Source organism: Dama dama, chromosome 18 (genome assembly GCF_033118175.1).
Source record: "Dama dama isolate Ldn47 chromosome 18, ASM3311817v1, whole genome shotgun sequence".
In the NCBI taxonomy this organism is placed as follows: Eukaryota; Metazoa; Chordata; class Mammalia; order Artiodactyla; family Cervidae; genus Dama; species Dama dama.
The window spans coordinates 107,753,520-107,772,222 of record NC_083698.1 but is presented as its reverse complement, the minus strand read 5'-3'; the positions used below and the strand labels follow the sequence as shown (position 1 = coordinate 107,772,222).

General features: G+C 60.7%; 1 protein-coding gene across 1 annotated transcript; it reads right to left on the bottom strand.

The window, feature by feature from the left end:
• Positions 1-44: 44 nt before the first annotated feature.
• NOS3 (nitric oxide synthase 3) lies at positions 45-18,481 on the bottom strand. The gene is made up of 26 exons (XM_061166120.1): positions 18,317-18,481; positions 16,908-17,025; positions 16,536-16,684; positions 16,124-16,286; positions 14,683-14,774; positions 14,448-14,589; positions 13,932-14,071; positions 13,670-13,844; positions 12,869-12,970; positions 12,171-12,365; positions 11,967-12,040; positions 11,630-11,774; positions 11,270-11,374; positions 8,489-8,556; positions 7,964-8,080; positions 7,670-7,844; positions 5,497-5,629; positions 5,283-5,361; positions 4,940-5,127; positions 4,109-4,281; positions 3,600-3,810; positions 3,406-3,493; positions 2,282-2,403; positions 1,321-1,469; positions 818-1,012; positions 45-657 (listed from the first exon to the last, which is right to left on the bottom strand). Exons 1-26 carry the CDS (start codon positions 18,472-18,474, stop codon positions 496-498), a joined length of 3,618 nt encoding a protein of 1,205 aa, XP_061022103.1. The 5' UTR covers positions 18,475-18,481; the 3' UTR covers positions 45-495.
• Positions 18,482-18,703: the final 222 nt, after the last annotated feature.

Genomic DNA, 18,703 nt, shown 5'->3' with positions numbered 1-18,703 from the left:
CCACCCCCACACCGTGTGCACAAGTTAAAAGACAAAGCTTGTCATTATTCTGTAACTGTAATTGACAGCGCTGGCTTAGGCATCTTAGTAGGTCTCCTAACTTCTGGTCCAGTCTCTTATGGTAAATCTTCAATAATAAATATTTGAATGATTTAGAGATCAGGTTTCAAGATAAGATACTTCCGAGAGAGGCGAGGGGAATCTAAAATTCACCTAAACACCAAAGGGCTGATTGTAGGCTCTGGAATACCGCTGCTGGGAGGGATCTTCCAGATAGACTCAGACTTAGGGTGGGGAAACAGACCCAGAGATGAGAGGATGAGATAGTACAGGGGATGCGAACAGTCTCCATAGACTCTGGACAGACGGTGAGAGGTCACCTCGGGAGGGGAGGGAGAAGTGGCCGGTCCCGGTAAGGCCGACAGGACAGCGGTAGAGCCATAGTGGAATGACAGCCCCTCTCTCCGGGAACTGCAGTGGGAAGCAAGAGGGGTCTCAGGGGCCGGGGGTGTCTGGGCCGGGCGGGTCGAAGGCCCAGGGCACCGCGCCCCGCAGATGCCGCTCCTGCAGGGAAAAGCTCTGGGTGCGTATGCGGCTTGTCACCTCCTGGGTGCGCAGCGTGAGGCCAAAAATGTCCTCGTGATAGCGTTGCTGATCCTGGGAAGGAAAGAGGGCGGAGGATCAAAACACCGGTGGAAGTGTGGGGCGGAAGTCGGTCCCGCCTCCGCCTGGCCCCGCCCCTGCCCGGGCATGTCCCCGCCCCCGTCCGGGTCTGGCCCCGCCCCTGCCCGCCTGCCCCGGCCCCGCCCCTCCGTACCCGCAGCACGCCGATGACGTCGCCGGCCTCGTCCAGCTCCATGTCGCCCTCTGTCGCCAAGATGCGCTGCACCGTCTGCAGGACGCTGGTTGCCATAGTGACGTCGCCGCAGACGAACATGTGGCCCCGCTCGAGGCACAGCACGCGGTGCACCTCGGCAGCCAGCTCAGTCCTCAGGATGTCCTGTACGTAGGTCTGAAGGGGAGGCGGGGTTAGGGGCGGACCCCGGCGGGGCCCGCGGAGCGAAGGGCAGGTCCCCAGGGAGCGGGGAGGGCGGCCGGGTCCTGGGTGAGAAGAGATGCCCTGGGCGCCAGGTGGGGCCCAGGTGCGCGGGACTGGAGAGACGGAGCGGAGCGAGGGGCGCGGCTTGGGCGAGGGTGAGCGGGACCCAAAGGGGGCCCAACGAGTCGATCCGGGTGGGTCTCAGAGCCCAGCTGGAGCGTACGGCGGTTCTTCCTCCGTCCCTAGCTTCGGGTTACCCCAGCACCCTCAGGGTCCCGCACCTTGGGGCTGTCAGGTTCCCGGGAGAAAGCGGTGAGGACGCGGCCAAACACCCCGCGCTGCTGGGCGTCCTGGACCTCGTCGCGGTAGAGATGGTCGAGCTGGGAGCACCGGCAGCCGAACACCAGGGTCATTGGGGCGGGCTGCAGACCTGCGGGCATCACTGTGGCTTGAGAGCGCCCCCAACCCCTCCTGGGGGACCCAGCCTCAGGGACACCTCCCACTGGCTTCCCTCACTCAGGCCGACCGCCCACCCTTTCCTGCAGAAACCACCACTCTCCACTCTTGAGCCTCTAGGAGAGAGCTAGATGTTTTCACAGACACTGCCTGGGGCTGATTTACAGAGAAGCCCAAGGTCACAGGAGGTGGTGACTTCTCTCTGACAGGATGGCCAGTGGTGACACTGTGCTACAGCTGGGCTTTCTGACCCAGAATCCGTGCCCTTGGGACCAGGTAACCCTGCGGCCTGAGACAACCGGCCCTTCCCTGCTCCGACCCCACATTCTCCCACACCTTCAGCTTCTGCACTCTGCACATTCCTCTTAGTCACAAGCCCCCTTTCATTTGATTGGCCAGCTTCCCTGGGCACCCCGTACCCAATCCGAACACCCTTCAGCTTCCTGGGATCTCAGACACACTTAGTTGACCTCTGACACAGTCCAGAGTCCACCTGGGGCATTTCCATCTTCTGAGTCCCAGCCCTGTCTTCTCCAGGCTTCCAGGTTCCCTTTGTCCTTAATTCAATCCAATGCCACTTTGTGCTGGGCTAGCCAGACCTACAGGGCACTGCTTTTGTCTCTAGGAGCGGCGCCCCGCCCCCCCCAACCCCGGTCTAATAAACTTCACCTTTGTAGTCCTGTTTCTTGCCCTGTTTCCTGCCTTTCAGCATCCTGCCCTTTGGTCCCCCTAAATTGTGTGACTCCCTCCTGCCTTCCGGTCATTCCCTTGGGTCCCCAGCCTTACCTTTGCTCTCAATGTCATGCAGCCTCTCCTGCCAAAATCCCCGAAAGGGGGCGATGCCAGTGCCGGGGCCCACTAGGATGCAGGGCACGTAGGGGTCAGGTGGCAGCCGGAAGGAGGGAGCCCTGGCCAAGACACCCTCCGTCAGGCCTCGTTTGTCCCCCCAGACCCCCCACTCTTACCAACCTCGGCAGGGTGGAGAGAGGAGAACTTAACCTGCTTGCGTCTAGCTTATAGTGAGCATGGTGTGTTTAGTAAAAGCACTCTCCGTATTGGCAGAGACTCCCTGGACCTGTGGTTTCTGGAGGTTGCGTCAAAGGAAATAAAGCTCAAGTTTGAACTGAAGAACGTTTTGATGTCTCAGTTTAGGAGATATAGAAAGTATGGGGAAGGGAAGGGCAGACAGCCTTTTGGTTCATAATGACTTCACTGAGTGTATTTGAAACCACAGCCTCGATATCAGCATTTGGTTTGTGTTCACTAGATGGGCAGTTTATTTGTAATGTGGCCTGCCAGATGGGTTCGGGTCACTGTCCTGGCTGGAGCATCCTGGGAACTCTTGCTTGTGCCACCTTAGGCCTCCAGCTCCTGGGTGCTGGATGGGGCAAGACTTCTGGACACAGCAGGGAGGGAAGGGTGTCCTCAGATCCTTCGCTTCCCTTGAGTCCTCACTGACACTATGGTGAGCTAACTAGTTCTCCCCGGACTAACGGCGGGTGGAGCACAGTTCCCAGGTACCTGCCTGCCAACATCCGATGGACCCCAGGGATGTAGGGAGGGACACGGTACCCCTTCTAAAAGGGACAGGGCCTGCTGGGGTGGGATCCCAGCCCGTTCCTGGGAGCTGCAGCTTCAAGGTAGGACCTGAAGTCCGAATCAGTGAGAGGCCCAAAGCTCAGCCAGAGTTGTGAGGTGGCTTAACGGGATGCCCTGTCCTGGTTGGGTTAAGCAGGGCTTGCCTGCTCCCACTCACATGCTCCAGCAAGGCTTCTCCCCCCTGCCCCGTGCAGCCGGCCCGTCCATCCATCCTCGGGCCATCCGTGTGGTGCTCTGTCCACCCTGGCTGGACAGACGCCCTCCTCCTCCCCGTGCCCCTCCCATGCGCCCCCCCCCAAGTGCTCACTCACCCCCTGATGAAGCAGGGCACGGGGTCTCCAGTCTTGAGCTGGCTCAGCCACGTGGAGCAGACCCCATAGTGTAGGGGGCCCAGCCCGTCTAGGGGGTGGGGGGGAGGGGGCAGTCAGTAGGGGATCCGCACTACTCCCCCCGCCCCAGGGGTCCTGGCAGGGGCCCGGCCCCATCCCCCCACCCCCTGCCTTACCTTGGGTCCTGTATGCCAGCACGGCCACCGTGAGGTGGACCTCTCCGGGGTGGGCGCTGGGGGCCGAGCTGACAGAGTAGTACCTGGGCTGCAGCAGGGGCAGCTGGGTGAGGAGCAGCGGGGCGGGCAGCGCCACGGACGGGAACTGCTCCAGCACCTCCAGCAGCGTGGGGCAGCGGAACCACTTCCACTCCTCGTAGCGCCGGGGGTCCTGGCAGGGCGGGCAGCAGTGAGCTCGGCACCTGCCTCCTGTCCACCTCCCTTCTTGACCCCTCCTGAGCTGAGCCTCCTGGGCGGGGGCGCTTCTCGCCCCTCAGGTGGGGCCACAAACATTTCTCCAGCACCTTCCGCGTGCCTCTTTAAGGCCAGAGAATTCAGAGATGAATAGGAACTCCAGAGCTGGGGGGGCGGGTCTTAGACCTTCAGGACTTTCACCGGGGTCCCCCTCCCCGCAGCTCATCCCATCTCACGGGCCCCTGCTGCCCCATCGGGGGCGGGGGGCTCCTGACCTGACTGAGGGTCTCGAGCTCCTGCTGCTCGCTGGGTTCTTCAGCCAGGGTGCTGAGCAGTCGGAGAAGCCGGGGGCTGGGCGGGGAGGTGATGTCCAGGAAGAAGGTGAGAGCCTGGCGCAGCGTGCACGGGGGCAGCCGTGGGTCCCGCACCCAGCTGGGAGGAGGGCCGCCTTGTGGGGGGGCAGGCATGAGGAAGTGCTCAGAGGACGGGGCCACGCTGGGCCTGCCTTGTCCGGGGTGACAGCTGCTTCTCAGGGGAGGACATGGGGACTGACCACACCTTATGGTGTCGTTGGAGGGCTGGCTCTTGGACAGTGGGAGTGGGCCTGTCTGGGCAGCCCGTGTGTGTGTGTGTGTGTGTGTGTGTGTGTGTGTGTCTGTGTGTGTGTGTGTGTCTGTGTGTTCGGGGGCTCCTGCTGGATTGGGTTGGTCTGGGTGTGTGTGTGTGTGTGTTCGAGGGCCCCTGCTGGATTGGGTTGGTCTGGGTGTGTGTGTCTGTGTGTGTCTGTGTTCGAGGGCCCCTGCCTCTTACCAACTCATCTTATCCTAACTCCAGGCCCGGGGGAGCAGAAGGCAGACCTGGTGCCAGCTACAGAGCAGGCTAGACTGCTGGGGACAGGGATGGGCCCAGAGGGAGGGGTGGCCTTTTGTGGGGGCTCTGGGGGTGGGTTTGAGAAAGGAGCCACGATCCATGCAGGTAGCACAGTGGCTGTGAGTGGGGGCTGCAGCAGCCTCCCGTCGGGTCCTGACCCTGAGGGGACCCTGGGGCCAGAGGGGTGGAGTGACCCTCGCTGGCCCCCCACCCCCCGCCCCCAGACGGCCCCTCACCTGGGCTACCCTTTTCCAGCTGCTCCACAGCCACAGACTCGGTGGGCGGCGGCGGGTCCTCCACGCGGCTCAGCAGCGCCTCCACAAGGCCGGGCCGGTTGGGCGGGCAGATGCCTATGTGGTCCCCCGGCTGGTACTGCAGCCCCTCCTGGCCTGCAGTGTCCAGGCGCACCAGGATGGTGGCCCGGCTGGGGTGGGGAGATGGGGAAGTCACAGGAGGGCTGGGGGCGAGGCGGGGGTGCTGGGGTCTGGGGAAGTAGAGGTGGGCGGGTGAGGGTGAAGGGGTGCCAGGGTCTGGGGAAGGAGGGGTGGGCGGGTGGGGGTGGGGAGTGGCCCTCCTCACGTGGACTTGCTGCTTTGCAGGTTTTCCACTGAGAGGACTGTGGCCTGAAACATCTTCCGTCTGTGCACGTGGACCAGGCCTGAGGGGCGGGGTGGGGGGGAAGCAGACGAGACTGAACCCGAGCACGGGACTCAGGCCTGGCCCCCGAGTCGGTGGGTCCGGGGCCCCCTGGAGCCCAGCGGACCGGCAGGGTCAGGGTGACGTCGGGCCCCACCTGGCAGCAGCTGGAGGCCCTCGGCCTGGGCGCTCAGCCGGTACCTCTGGCGTTTCCAGCTCCGTTTGGGGCTGAAGATGTCCTGGGCGGCGGCCTTGGCCTCCTCCCCGACGCAGAACGTCTCGCAGGAGGCCTGGGGGTGAGGAGGTGAGTGTTGAGGACCCCTGGCCGCCAGGGAGGTCTGAGCAGCAGGGAGCTTGGTGGGGCTGATGAAGAGCCTGCTGGATCCTCGCCACCCCCCCAGATGGAGGCTGACGGCACCTGTCCTTCAGCCCACTTGGTGCCACTGTGCTGGCTACTCTTTGGCACGTATTTGTTAACATATTTGGCATGGTAGTTAACCTGGTGAGTGTTAATCTCATGGTGCAAGAGGCACAGAACTCCTTGCACACAGCAAGTAGCCCTCAGCGAAGGCGTCTGTGTGTTCAGACCCGAGGTCACAGTCTGACTCCTAGACTGAAAGTGAAAGAAAGTGAAGTCACTCAGTTGTTTCTGACCCTTTGTGACCCCATGGACTGGAGCCTATCAGGCTCCTCCCAGGCTCCTCCGTCCATTGGGTTTTCCAGGCAAGGATACTGGAGTGGGTTGCCATTTCCTTCTCCAGGGGATCTTCCTGACCCAGGGATCGAACCCAGGTCTCTTTGTAGGCAGCCGCTTTACCGTCTGAGCCACCAGGGAAGCCCAGGGATTCCTAGACTAACAGCTTGCAAGCCTCTAGTTCCCAGTCTTTACACACCTCCTTAGAGTCTGCTGAAGATGAAATGAGAAGCTTAGGTAAAGCCCTTAAGTGCTTCTGGAGTGGGCACAGAATGGGAGGGGTCTCTGGCTGGTCTGCACCACACACCAGGGACTGCAGGGGGGCAGGGCCTGGGGCAGGACTCCTGGGAGGGTGTGTATCCTATTTGTTTCTGCTCAGGCGCAAGCCTGGCAAACCGCTTAGCCCTTAGTGTGAAACCTACGGCTCATCCAGGATTGGCTGCCGCCTCCCCTCCCACCCCTATCACCAGTCCTGTTAATCTTTCTTTTGTGTGTGTAAAGTCTTATATCTCTTCCTTCCTTCCTTGGCCCCCTCCCTTCCTTCCTACTCCCCGCTGCTCCCACCCAGGTCTGCTCAGAGCCTTCCTGCTTCTGTCTGGATGCTCCTCCCGTGGGCCCTGCATTTCTAAGCACTGTCCGCCAGCCTCGTGCCCGCTCCCCCCTTCTCTCCTCCAGCTCCCAGCTTCCTGTCACTTCTCTTTGTCTGGATTCTTTACTCCTGTTTTCCATTCCCTCTTCTCCTCCCCAGCGAGGGCTTCCCTGGTGGTTCAGATGGTAAAGAATCCGCCTGCAAACTAGGAGACCCGGGTTCCATCCCTGGGTTGGGAAGATCCCCTGAAGAAGGGAATGGCAACTCAAGGGTATTCTTGCCAGGAGAATCACATGGACAGAGGAGCCTGGTGGGCTCCACTCCATGGGGTTGCAAAGAGTCAGACACGACTGAGTGACTAACACTCTCCTCCCCAGTAAAGCCTCCATCTGTGCTGGCCGGCCCTCCCCACCCCTCCTCCTGGGGAGCCCTCTTTCCTGGCCATTAGTCCAGGCCTGCTGAGCTCAACCTTGGGAACCCTGGCAGGGCCAGCACTGCCAGTCCATGTCAGGACTGGCAGAAGGATCCCTGCTCAGCTCCAGGCGTGGTCCCGAGACCAGGCAGGGCTGCTCTGGAGGAAGCCCAGGCTGAGAAAGTCCTGTCTTATCCTCCCCTCACCCAGGAACCCCCTCTGGCCCAGTCACCACCCCAAGCCTGTCTGGCCCCTGACTTCCTGTAGTTTCTCAGCTTCAGCCCTTGCCTCTGTCTTCCCTTTTCCCTTCATCCTGCCCTGCACCCCCTCCCCTGCACCCACCCAGGAGAGGGAGCAACCTGAGGTGCCCGCCTGCCTGCTGGGGCCCTGGCTGCTGCTTCCAGCGCCGTTGGGGCCATGTCGTCCATCACTACTACTCAGGACTCAGCCAGAAGGGCTGGCTGTGCAGTGGGGCGAAATATGAGGGTAGATTTTGGAGGAGCAGGAAGGGGCCGGAGTTTCCAAAGAGTCAGGGCGGTGGTGAGGCCCCGGCCTCCTCCGTGTGGCAGGTCTCCGGGGCGGATGGAAGGAGTCAGCATTGGAGTTGGAGGGGTGGTGGGAGTTGGGGGGCTCACCTGGAAGGCCGCCTTTGCCCAACCACGGAAGGCCTCCTCCTGGCCACAGAGCTCGTCACCCTGGCCCAGCTGCAGCAGCCGCTCCCCTCCCAGCTCTTCCAGTCGGGTGTCCACCGCTCGCGCGAAGGCGCAGAAGTGGGGGTATGCCCGGGAGCCCAGTCCAAACACACAGAACCTGGGGTACCAGGAGGTATCAGGGCAGGCCCCCTCATCCTCGCCCCAGTGCCCAGGCAGCTCGCCACCCCTCCACCCCCCCGCACCCAGCAGAGCTCCCCTCGCCGAGGCCCCCCGGACCTGAGGGTCCCCAGCGCCCCCGCGCTGTCCGTGTTGCTGGACTCCTTTCTCTTCCGCCGCCAGGAGGACACCAGTGGGTCTGAGCAGGAGACGCTGTTGAAGCGGATCTTGTAACTCCTGCAGGAGACGGGGGGACAAGGGTGTCACAGGGGGGAGACTGGACAGGGCCCGGACACTGCCCGGGGGCCGCTTCAGGGGCTCTGCCTCCGTGGTGCTTGGGGGGTGGCTTGGCTTTGTGGCTGAGGGCCCGTGTCCAGGGGTCCCTGAGCCCTAGGCCCCGCCTCCCCTCCTCTCTCTGCAGGAGACGGGCCCCTCAGAGTCCCCAGGACTGAAAGTGGGTGCGTCACAAGGCAGAGGGCGTCCTGAGGCTGTGGGGGGTGGGGGGCCCAGGCCTGCGCTCAGCTGTCCTCCAGCTTGTTGGGAGGCTGACTTGCAGCCCAGAGAGGGGACTCTGTAGGCCCCCTTTCCTTTCGTGTCTCCAAATGCCTCCCTGTCCCCTCCCCTCCCTCCCCCCCCCCAACTCACTTGTGCTGTTCCGGCCTTGGGGAGCTGTTGTAGGGCCCTGACATCTCCATCAGTGCAGCTGCGAAACTCTGGGGAGGGCAAGTGTTGGCACTGGGATTAGTTTTATTTCAGACTGTACAGAAGCTCATACTGCGCTGGAGTGGTCCCTGTTATTATTAGTTACGATTTTAATTTTTAATTTGTTTTTAACATTTCAAAAAAGAGGTATGGGCTTTTGGAAAACATTACAGAAACATGTCAAGTAATAAAATAGAAACCTACCCTTCCCTTCCCTCCAGTCTCATCCGTCAGAGCAGGTGTACCACGGACAGCTGTTACACTTTCTAGCCCCCTTTTCATTGTGCCTAATATATGTCTGTATTTATAGTTTATTTATTTATTTGGCCATGCCACATGGTTTGCAGGATCTTAATTCCTCGACCAGGGGTTGAACCTAGGGTCCCCCAAGGTGAAGGCACCGTGTCCTAACCACTGGACTGCCAGGGAAGTCCTTAGTTTTCCTTTTAATTGAAAATGGGACCATATTATACTTACCTGCTTTTTGTCAATAACTTATCGTGTGTGTCCTTCATGTCCACACACCAACACTGACCTCAGTCTAAATGACGACACAGCATCCCATCATTTGTAGGTACCATTATGTATGAGACCTGCCTCTGACAGGGACATCTGGATTGTCTATGAACAATGCTCAAACACTCATATGTGCCTGCTTCCTCCTTTGCATATTTCAGGAGGGTGGTCCTTGGAGGTGGACTTTCTGAGCCAGGATTTGAAAACTCGATGGGTCTTCAAATCGTCCTCCAGGATCCTGTCTGTGCTGGAGGTGACCACTCCGTAATGTTTCAGCCAAGTTGATAGGTGGAAAACAGCTCTCAGTCTCCCTGCGTTGTCCTGATCACTAGCAGCTCTAACACCTTCTAGAAAGCTGAGCCGTTATCACGTGCTGCCACGGAAACAGCTTAGAACTACACATGCCAACCTTTGCACAGGAAAAAACAAACCGCGGCAAGGCCATAACATCCCGGGATCCACTGCAGATGCATTTAGGTGGTGGGTCTACAAGTTCACCACAATTAGCATGTGCTACTTTAATTTTATTTTCTGAACATTTTCTTCTTTTTTTCAAATGGGTGTACATGTGTTCCCCATCCTGAACTGAACATTTTTTTGAAGTATAATGTACTCACAGAAAAGCAACCATGTTATAAATGCCTGGCTTTATAGCTTTTCACAAGCTGAACCTACCTGTGTAGTCAGCATTCCATCAAGAAACGTCACCAGCGTCCTAGAAGTCACCTTTGGGTGACCGACCCCAGGTACTCCCCCGCCTCCTGCCCTGGGGTCACCACCTGCTCTCCTGATTAAAACACCAGAGATATGTTTTCCCTGTTTCTAAACTTGGTACAAAGTGAGTCTGATGGTCTGATTCTTTAGTGTCTGGCTTCTTTCCCATTACGTGATGTTTGAAATTCATCTGTTTTGTTGTGTGTGGTTGTAATTTGTTCACCCTCACTGATGCATCGTGTTTGAATAGACCACGATGTATTTTTCCCATCTGTGATTGAGAGTCATTTGAATTGTTTCCAATGTGGGGATACCATGAGGAGTGCTGCTATTAATATTCTTGTTCATGTCATTACTAAATATATGCCATTTTTTGTGGGGCAAATTCCTAGGTTTCCTCCATTAAAAAAAGAATTTGAGGTAAAAATATACATATATTGAAATGCACGGAATTTAAGGGTGCAGTTCAAATCGGTTTGGCCACTGGGCAGTTTCAAAGTTAGATATATGTCTACCCAGTGACCCAGCAGTTCCACTCCTAGGTATTTATCCAAGAGAAATGAAAACATAAGGCCACAAAAGCCTTGTACAAAACTGTTCATAACAGCTTTATCCACAATAGCCAAGTGCTGGAAAACAGCCCAGGTGTCCGTCAGCAGGGGAGCAAAGAAATAAACTGTTCACGCCCCCGAGGTGGACAGAAATGAACCCCTGAAGCATCCAACAGCGAGATAAGCCTCCAAAGTAGGGTGGGTGAAAGAAGCCAGACATGGCGTGCCCCTTTTCCGTGACCTTCTAATGCAGAGGACAGGAATCAGGACGGGGGTTGCCTTTGGTGGAGAGACTGGGAAGCGGATTGACTTGGGGAGTTGACTAGGGGCCTTTCTAAGTGCTGGGAATGTTCTCTGTCTCTATAGGAGATAGGATTGTGGGTCCCACGGATGCAAACATGACTCTCACCCTAGAAACAGCTGGTGAGTGTGTTTTTCTTTAGAAGGGAGGTTGGACGCAGGACTGAAGGGGCAGCCTGGTGGGGGAGAAGCCCTCTGTGGGCATCCTGCTCTAGGGGACTTGAGGTGTAAGTGCAAAGAAGACATCTAAAAGCAGGAGCAGACAAGAGCTCCGGAAAGCAATGCAGCTGGGTGGCGGCCGTGACCAGGAAGCAGGGAAGGTAAGGGTTAACAGTCAGGTATCCGGCCCATGGGACGCTGGTTTCTTTCAAGATTTGTTCAGAAAGTGAGCTTACCTAATTTCTGTTAGCATCTGAGCAGTGGTCTTTTCTTTTGTTAAGAAAGGGAGAAAAGACAAAAAGCTGAGGTCTCACTCTAGCTGCTGCCTTTCCCATCTGTCAATACCTGACCAGTCCGGAAGTGCCTCCCAAGTGTGGAACGCTTGCTCTGATAGTGGAAGTGACTCGGACTCAGGGTCCTGCCCAGCCGCCTGCAGCTCTGAGTCTCCCTTATTCCCAGGTGCCCCTTCGCTGGCAGGCCTCACCTCTCCATTCTCCGGGGGATCGCCATTCCCAAAGGTGCTGGTCACCACCAGCACCAGCGTCTCGTGCTCCAGGGACACCACGTCATACTCATCCATGCACAGGACCTGCGGGCAGGGAGAGGACAGACGTCCTGGGGACCGCTGCCCTGGTCTGTTTCATTCTAGTCCTCCCGACAGGGCGAGACTCAGCCCCTCACTTGATCCCTGAGTCCCTCCTAAGTGAGGGTCCTGGGCTCCTCGTGGGACCTGGCTGTGACCCTCTCCCGTCCTCCAGCGTGTGAATGAGGATAGGGCCAGGACCATCCCCGACCCCGACCCACCACTTCTTTTCAGACCCTTGCCCGCTGGGCTCAGCCCTACCCGGGGGTCGAAGGCCTTCCGGAAGAGCCTCCCCAGCTGTTGAGCGTAGCTCTGGGCCCGGCCGGTCTCAGAGGCGTATAGGATGGTCGCCTTCACTCGCTTGGCCATCAGGGTGCCCATGAGTGAGGCAGAGATCTTCACCGCACTGTGAGCAAGGAGGGGATGAGGGGCTCCCAGGCGCACAGAGCCAGGGGCCTCCCTATGCGAGCAAGGTCTCAGCGGGTTTGCAGGGGCGGTGTGCCCAGACCACTGATGCTGGGGAGGGCGGTGCCGCGGGGGGCGGTCCCCTGGGGTGTGGGGGAAGGGCAGCCCCCAGCGGGGGTCGGGGGGCACCTACTTGGCCACTTCCTTAAAGGTCTTCTTCCTGGTGATGCCGGTGCCCTTGGCTGAGCTCCCCTTCCAGGGATCTGGCTGCAGGGGGATGAGGAGGGGCGGGAGTGAGTGGGGAGAGGAGAGAAGAAAGGGAGGTTGGAGGCTCCTGGCAGCTGCTCCATTAGAGCTGGCGGAGTGGGCATTAGCCAGTCTGAGGTGGGGTGGGCACCTGATAGCGGAAGGCAGGGGACAGGACGTAGTTGACCATCTCCTGGTGGAAGACGGGCGTGAGGCTGCCCGAGATGGGGGGCACGATCCAGGCCCAGTCAGCGGGGCAGCCCCCCCTGGCCTTCTGCTCGTTCTCCAGGTGCTTCATGAAGGACACAGTGGCGGCGTGGTGGTCCACGATGGTCACCTTGGCGAGCTGGGGTGAGGGGTGGGTGGGGCTAAGACCCAGGCCATAGACCCGCACTTCCGTCACTCACCCCAAACCTGACATGCACGGTCTTTCCTGAGCCAGCGTCACCCCCTGCCTGGGGCTCACGTGGTCCTGCTACCAAGTCAGCAGCAAAAGCAGCAGCTCTGATCTTTGACGTCTGTGTGCCCGCCTTGTCCCCACCCCACACATCAAGATAGCCGAAGCTCTCGAGAGCCCGCAGAAGTACTCTGCAAGCCCTGGTTTCCTCAAATTATAATGCTCAGCGTGCAATCGATCCTAGAGTTAGAGTTTCCAGACTACAGTGCAAAGCCCAGAAGGCCCCCGGGGAGCACCATTACAGGGCACATGGCAATCGGCTAGGTTCCCCTACCGGGACCACCGGCCCAGGCGCTCAGAGCCTGTGACTCCGACCCCTGCCCGCTTTCTGAGTGGTTCCCTCTCTTCCAGTCCCACCCCCGTGCATGCCTGGCCCGTCGGGGCCAGTGTACCTGATAACTGTGGAGCACAGCCAGGTTGATTTCCACGGCTGCCTTGTCCTTCCACAGGGACGAGGTGGTCCGGGTGTCGAGGTCCATGCAGACAGCCACATCCTGGGGGCAGGGGTGCCCGGCATCGGTCAGGATGGGGGTGGGGGAGGGGGAGGGCGGGCAGAGAACGTCTCTGTCTCTAACTCATGAGGGGAGGGGGTGGGGGTGGGTGGGTGGCCATCCGGAAGCCCGCCTGCTTCACTGGGGGCTGATTCACGTGCCTGCCTGCAAAGGCATCTCAGGGCAGAAAGGGACCCTGGTGCCAGCCACTTGTCAGCCCCACTGATTTCTCATTTCTAAAATGGGTTTTCACATGTTTTGAGTCAAAATGCCCTTCGAGAGAGCCTCCCAAATGGCGCTAGTGGTAAAGAACCTGCCTGTCAAGGCAGGAGACGTAAGAGATGCGGGTTCGTTCCCTGGGTCAGGAAGATCCCCTGGAGAAGGGAATGGCAACCCACTCCAGAATTCTTGCCTGGAGAATCCCATGGACAGAGGAGCCTGGCAGGCTACAGTCTATGGGGTCGCAAGAATCGGACACGACTGAGCGATTTAGGACACACATGCACACACACGCTTTGAGAAACTGATGAATGCTCTGGCCCCCATTCCCAGAAAAATAACTACATCTTCACACCTGGGCACCCCCTCTGCCCCGACCTTCGGTTCTAGTTCAGTTCAGCCCCGACCTGGCTTGTTCAGATTTCTCCCTGTTGCTGACATCCTGTACATCCCCGCCCCCACCCCCGCCACACTGGTCCTCACCTCCAGGATGTTGTAGCGGTGAGGGTCACACAGGTTCCGTGTGCCGATCTCCGTGCTCATGTACCAGCCACTGAAGGGGGCCGCGGGGAACTCCAGCCCCCCAATTTCCAACAACATGTTGGACACGGCTGGGAGGGCATACCAGCGCAGGCCCAGGGCCGCGAACCACTCCAGTCTGGGGGCATCAGGGCATGGGATCAGCCTCTGTGGAGCCTTACCTGCCCAGTCACCCCCCCATTTGCTCCAGCCCCTCTGTGCTCACGTGGGGTGCTCCAGGGGCACTTCAAGGACCAGCTCGGGGGGCAGAACAAAGAGCTCCGGAGCCTCGTCTGGGGCCTGGAGCAGCAGGGGCAGCACGTCGAAGCGGCCATTGCCGGGGGTCCAGCCATGCTGGATGCAGAGCTGCGGGGAGCGGGGCGGGAATGGGGTCTCAGGGGCTCCCTTCCTCCATCGTCTCAGTGAGGTCCCCCTGCTACGCTGACTGCTCTTCCACTGGACCCTTCTGCCTCCTCCCAGAGCCCTCACTGGCTGCCTTCCCCCTTCCCCGCCTCCCCGTGTCCACCTCCGTGATCGCCACGTTGGCCGGGTCTCCCCTTCCCCGCCTCCCCGTGACCACCTCTGCGATCTCCACGTTGGCCGGGTCTCCCCTTCCCCGCCTCCCCGTGCCCACCTCCATGATCTCCACGTTGGCCGGGTCCCCCCTTCCCTGCCTCCCCGTGCCCACCTCCGTGATCTCCACGTTGGCCGGGTCCCCCCTTCCCTGCCTCCCCGTGCCCACCTCCGTGATCTCCACGTTGGCCGGGTCCCCGCGCACGGAGCCGTCCTGCTGTCTGTAGCCCGCGTAGCGCACCAGCTGGCTGTTCCAGATCCGGAAGTCTCCGCGGCCCGGGGCGCGCTGCGGGAACACTGTGATGGCCGAGCTGACACGGGGATGAGAGCTGGTCAGGGCCTGGGTCCACGGCCCTCACTGGGGCAGGGTGGGGTCTCGAGCCGACAGGGTGGGGGCCACTCACCGAAGGTTGCCGCGGTTGGTGGCGTACTTGATGTGGTTGCAGATGTAGGTGAACATCTCCTGTGCTGAGCTGCAGTCCCGGGCATCGAACACCTGAGCCGGCCGAGCAGGGAGACAGGAGGGAGGTGAGGGTCTTGAGTAACAGCCCCGGGAGAAGGGAGGGAAGTGGGGCAGGGACTGACGACCTGGCCGCAGCCCTTGAAGGCTGGCGGTGCCCAGAGCTGTGAACTATGGCTCGCTCTTCTCTGGGCAGCCTCCCTGGCCCTTTGGCCCCACACCGATCCTTCCTGTCCTGCACCCCACATGCCCGGCATAGCCTGGCCTGTTCCTTATGCTGGCGAGTGTCTCCCCATCCCTTTAGGCTAACTTGGTCCCTGGTGCAGAAGAGGGACTCAGTCACTGCCAAACTGATCACTGGGGAAAGGCCGCCGACTGACTGGGAGGCCACCCGGGGTGTGGGTGGCGAGTTCCCCATTTCTCACGGTGCTCAAGCAAAGGCGGGTGAGCCTGGCCCATCTTCTGACCCTCCTTGGGCACACAGATGATGGGAAGGGGGGTGGCTGCAGTATGCGGCCTCCGGGGACCCTGCCCATCCTGGCATTCTGATGCTAGGAGGAGCCATCCTCACTGGTGGGGTGGAAGCCCCAGAGGCTGGGAGGTCTGATTCCTGCTTCAGGGAGGAGGGGACTCCTCCTCTGCTGTTGGTGACAGTGGAAGGCCTAGGGTCAAGGGTGGGTCAAATACAGAATCTCTGATGGATTCAGAGCTGAGGGGGGGCCTTGAACCAACTTCACCGGTCATGCTAGCGTCAGACAGAACTGTTCCGATTTTATTCAAGACTCCTTCGGGATTTACAGGGCACGTGGCTTCCTTCCAAATTCTCTGGTGTCCAGTTACCGCTAAGGAGGCCAAGGTCACGGACCTAGCTCCCCCGTGGGTCAGGCTGTCCCAGTAACACAGGCGGGCTGGTGTGAGTCATGTGGCGGGTGTGTGGAGGAGGGTGTGGGCCAGAGGCTTGGGGTAGGGGGGGGAGCGTGTGCTGGGAGGGAGCAGTGTTTGGGGTGAGGAGGCTGGGCTGGGCAAGTGGGGGCCTTTTCTGGAAGACTGTACCTGTTGCTCTGACAATACCCCCCTCCAATCCCCCCCTGCCCCAGGGATCACGGCTCAGCTGTCCTCACCTACTCATTGCATCCGTCTGAGCATCTGGCCGATTCTCCCCACCCAGCCAGGGCACTGTTGTGGCTCTTAACAACCAGCTGTTGACTCCTGGGCTGAGGGCACTCCCGGGATACTAGTCTCTAGGGGGAACGGGCAGGGATCTCCCCACTGCTGGGACCACCCCCCCTTCTCGGCCCAGGAAGCCTCAGGAGCTTGTCACACCCCTCTTTTTTCTCTTTAGCGTCCCCTGGCCCCCACTCTGGGTGCTTGCTGGCCGACCACACCTGCAGCTTCCCCCACTGGATGCGGCCCACGCAGCGGGGCGCGTTGCGCCAGGCCTGCTTGGCCCCAAACACCAGCTCGCTCTCCCGCAGGTGGTAGGTGCCCGTGGATGCCACCTCGGCCTCCACTTCCTGAAGGCGCTCCTCATGAGCCTGGGAGCCGCTCCTAGGGAGGAAGAGGGGAGCAGGAAGAAGTCGTTGGCAGGGGAGGACCCCCCAGGCTCGGCGAGCGTTTTGTGGAGGGGCGCGGTGTTGGCGGGTGTTGAACTCAGGCCCCCCCTCCCCTGTGTGGTATCAGGATGGGGGGGGCACGGATGGGAGCAGCCCGGAAGGAAGTGTCACCCACTTCTGGGTCTCAGCAGGACCTGAGCCCATGGGACAGGGAGGGGCAGAGGGGCTCAGGGGAGGGTCTTGCCTCTTGATGGAGCTGTAGTACTGGTTGATGAAGTCCCTGGCCTGGCTCAGCAGCTGCTCAGCGGGTGGAGGTCCCTGGGAGGGCCGGGTCTGCAGTTTTCGGGGCAACACCAGGGAGCCCAGGCAGCATCTGGGGGTGCAGGGCCCGTCCTGCGTCGGTGGAGGAGAACCAAGGTCAGGACCAGATCAGGGCTTGGGGTGGGTGTGGGGCTGGGGCCTGGAGGCAGGGTCTGGGGCCCAGGGAGCGCTGCGGGCTGGGGATCCCGGCTCAGACTTTAGCAAACAGCCGGGAGGTTGGGCTGGGTTAGGGCAGCTTGAGTCCCTCAGCTCCTCCAGTTCCTCCCAGACGGGGGCCTGAGCCTCTAGTCCTTACCTGCTGGGCCTGTGCGCATAGAGTGTCGTAGGTGATGCTCCCCAACTCCCAGTTCTTCACGCGAGGGAACTTGGGCCCCTCCGGAGGCCGGGTCAGCGTGGGGCTGTTGGGAGCTGGGCTGGGTCATGAGAGAGAGAGAGAAGCGCAGGACCCTTGGGGAGTGTCGCAGAGACCTCTCCGGCCGCGTCAAGAGCCCCATGACTCATTTCTTGCCTGCCACATGTTTTCTCACCTTTCCTCATGGCACTCACGATGGCCTTAGGAGGCAGGCGGCATCGCCCCCTGCCTCCCCGGGGGGCCCAGATGAGAGATCTGAGGCTCAGAGGACCTCAGGATCGTCCAGGGGCCTAACTGCCCCTTCTATACCCAGGGCTGCCTCACACCCGCCCTGGCTGCTCAGCCAGACCCAGAGCCGCGGGGGCTGCAGTGCTGGGATCCCGAGGCCCTGGCGCAAGGCTGGTCCTGGTCCCCGCAGCCTCCTCTGGACATCCTCTCTGAGGTTGACAGCAGCCCTTGCTGGCCTGGAAGGGGATGAGCCTGAGGAAGCCCCGGCAGGGACTCCTGGCCCAGATTTCCCTCCAGCTCACGCCCCTCCTGACAGCGGCCGCTGTGTGTGTGTGAAGGGAAGCCTAACGGGCCTTATCACTTCCTCCCAGAGCCGCCGGACCAGCCTCGGGGAGGAAGGGAGGACCTCGGAGCTCGGAGTGCCTGGTGCTAGCGCCCCTGGCCCCTAGCCCTTCCCCGCAGAGCCGCCTGCCTGGCCTGGCACCCCACCTGGTCCTTCTTCTCCCCAGGGACCTCTGCCCTGGAGGGGGGTGGGGGGAGCAGGGTGGCCCTGCTGGGCCCGGGGATGCAGGCTGAGTTTTGGGGTTGATGGCCAGTGGGATGAGGGGTCCGCAGCCAGGGAAAGGGGACCTAGCTGCACTGTGCTCTCAGTTCTTCCCGAGGCTCTCAGTTCCTCACCCCATCTCTCCCCAGCTCCTTTCCGTTCCCGTTAAATCGTCACGGCTGTCTGTTTGAAGTCTTGCAGTCAACTAGCAACTCAGGACAACCCCGTGGGGGTAAAGGGCCACTCTGTCCATATTTGATATAAATGGAGGTTCAGAGAGGTTAAGTAAGTTGTTTCGAGTCACACAGCTCTTGGCAGCCGAGCAGCCCTCAAACCCTGGCCACGCGCACCTGCTACGCTGGCACCCTGGCCTCCAGCTTTCACCTGCTGCTTGCCGGCCCTGATTCGGGTCGATGGTCTGAGCCTCCTTGGCGATCTGTCTGCACCGAGAGCCTTTGGCATCTGCCACCTGGCCCTCCGGAGTGAGAAGCAGGCTCCAACCCTTCCCATCCCAGCCCGCAGGCCTCAATGGCCGCCCTCCCCACCCCGCCACCTGTACCCCAGTCTCTGTGGCCCTCACCTGTGGTCTGGTGCTTGCGGGGTGGCGGATGCGGGGGCCCGGCTGGGCTCAGGTGCCGGGGAGGCTGGGCCCTGCTTGCCGCACAGCCCAAGGCCCAGCCCCAGCCCGAGGCCGCAGGGGGGCCCGGGCTCCTGGCCCACGCTCTTCAAGTTGCCCATGTCGCTGGGGCGGGCGGGCGGGCGGCCTCCTTCTGCTCTGTGGCTCCCAGCAGAGCCTCGGGCCTTTTCCTTAGGAAGGGGAGGGGGCGGTAGGAGGGGGCCCTCGCCCCGCCCCGGCCCTCACACACACAATGGGACAGGAACTAGCCCGGCCGGGAGGCTCCAGAGCCTCGGCTCCACGCCCGCAGGCCCAGAGGGTGGAGGGCCAGACGCCTGGGTTCCGCTCTGA

Coding starts and splice junctions, on each gene's coding strand:
- NOS3 (XM_061166120.1), bottom strand. CDS start 18,474: ATGGGCAACTTGAAGAGCGTGGGCCAGGAGCCCGGGCCCCCCTGCGGC. Junction 13,845..13,931: donor GTGCCCCTGGAGCACCCCAC/GTGAGCACAGAG, acceptor TGATGCCCCCAG/ACTGGAGTGGTTCGCGGCCC. Junction 12,971..13,669: donor ACCGCTACAACATCCTGGAG/GTGAGGACCAGT, acceptor CCCTGCCCCCAG/GATGTGGCTGTCTGCATGGA.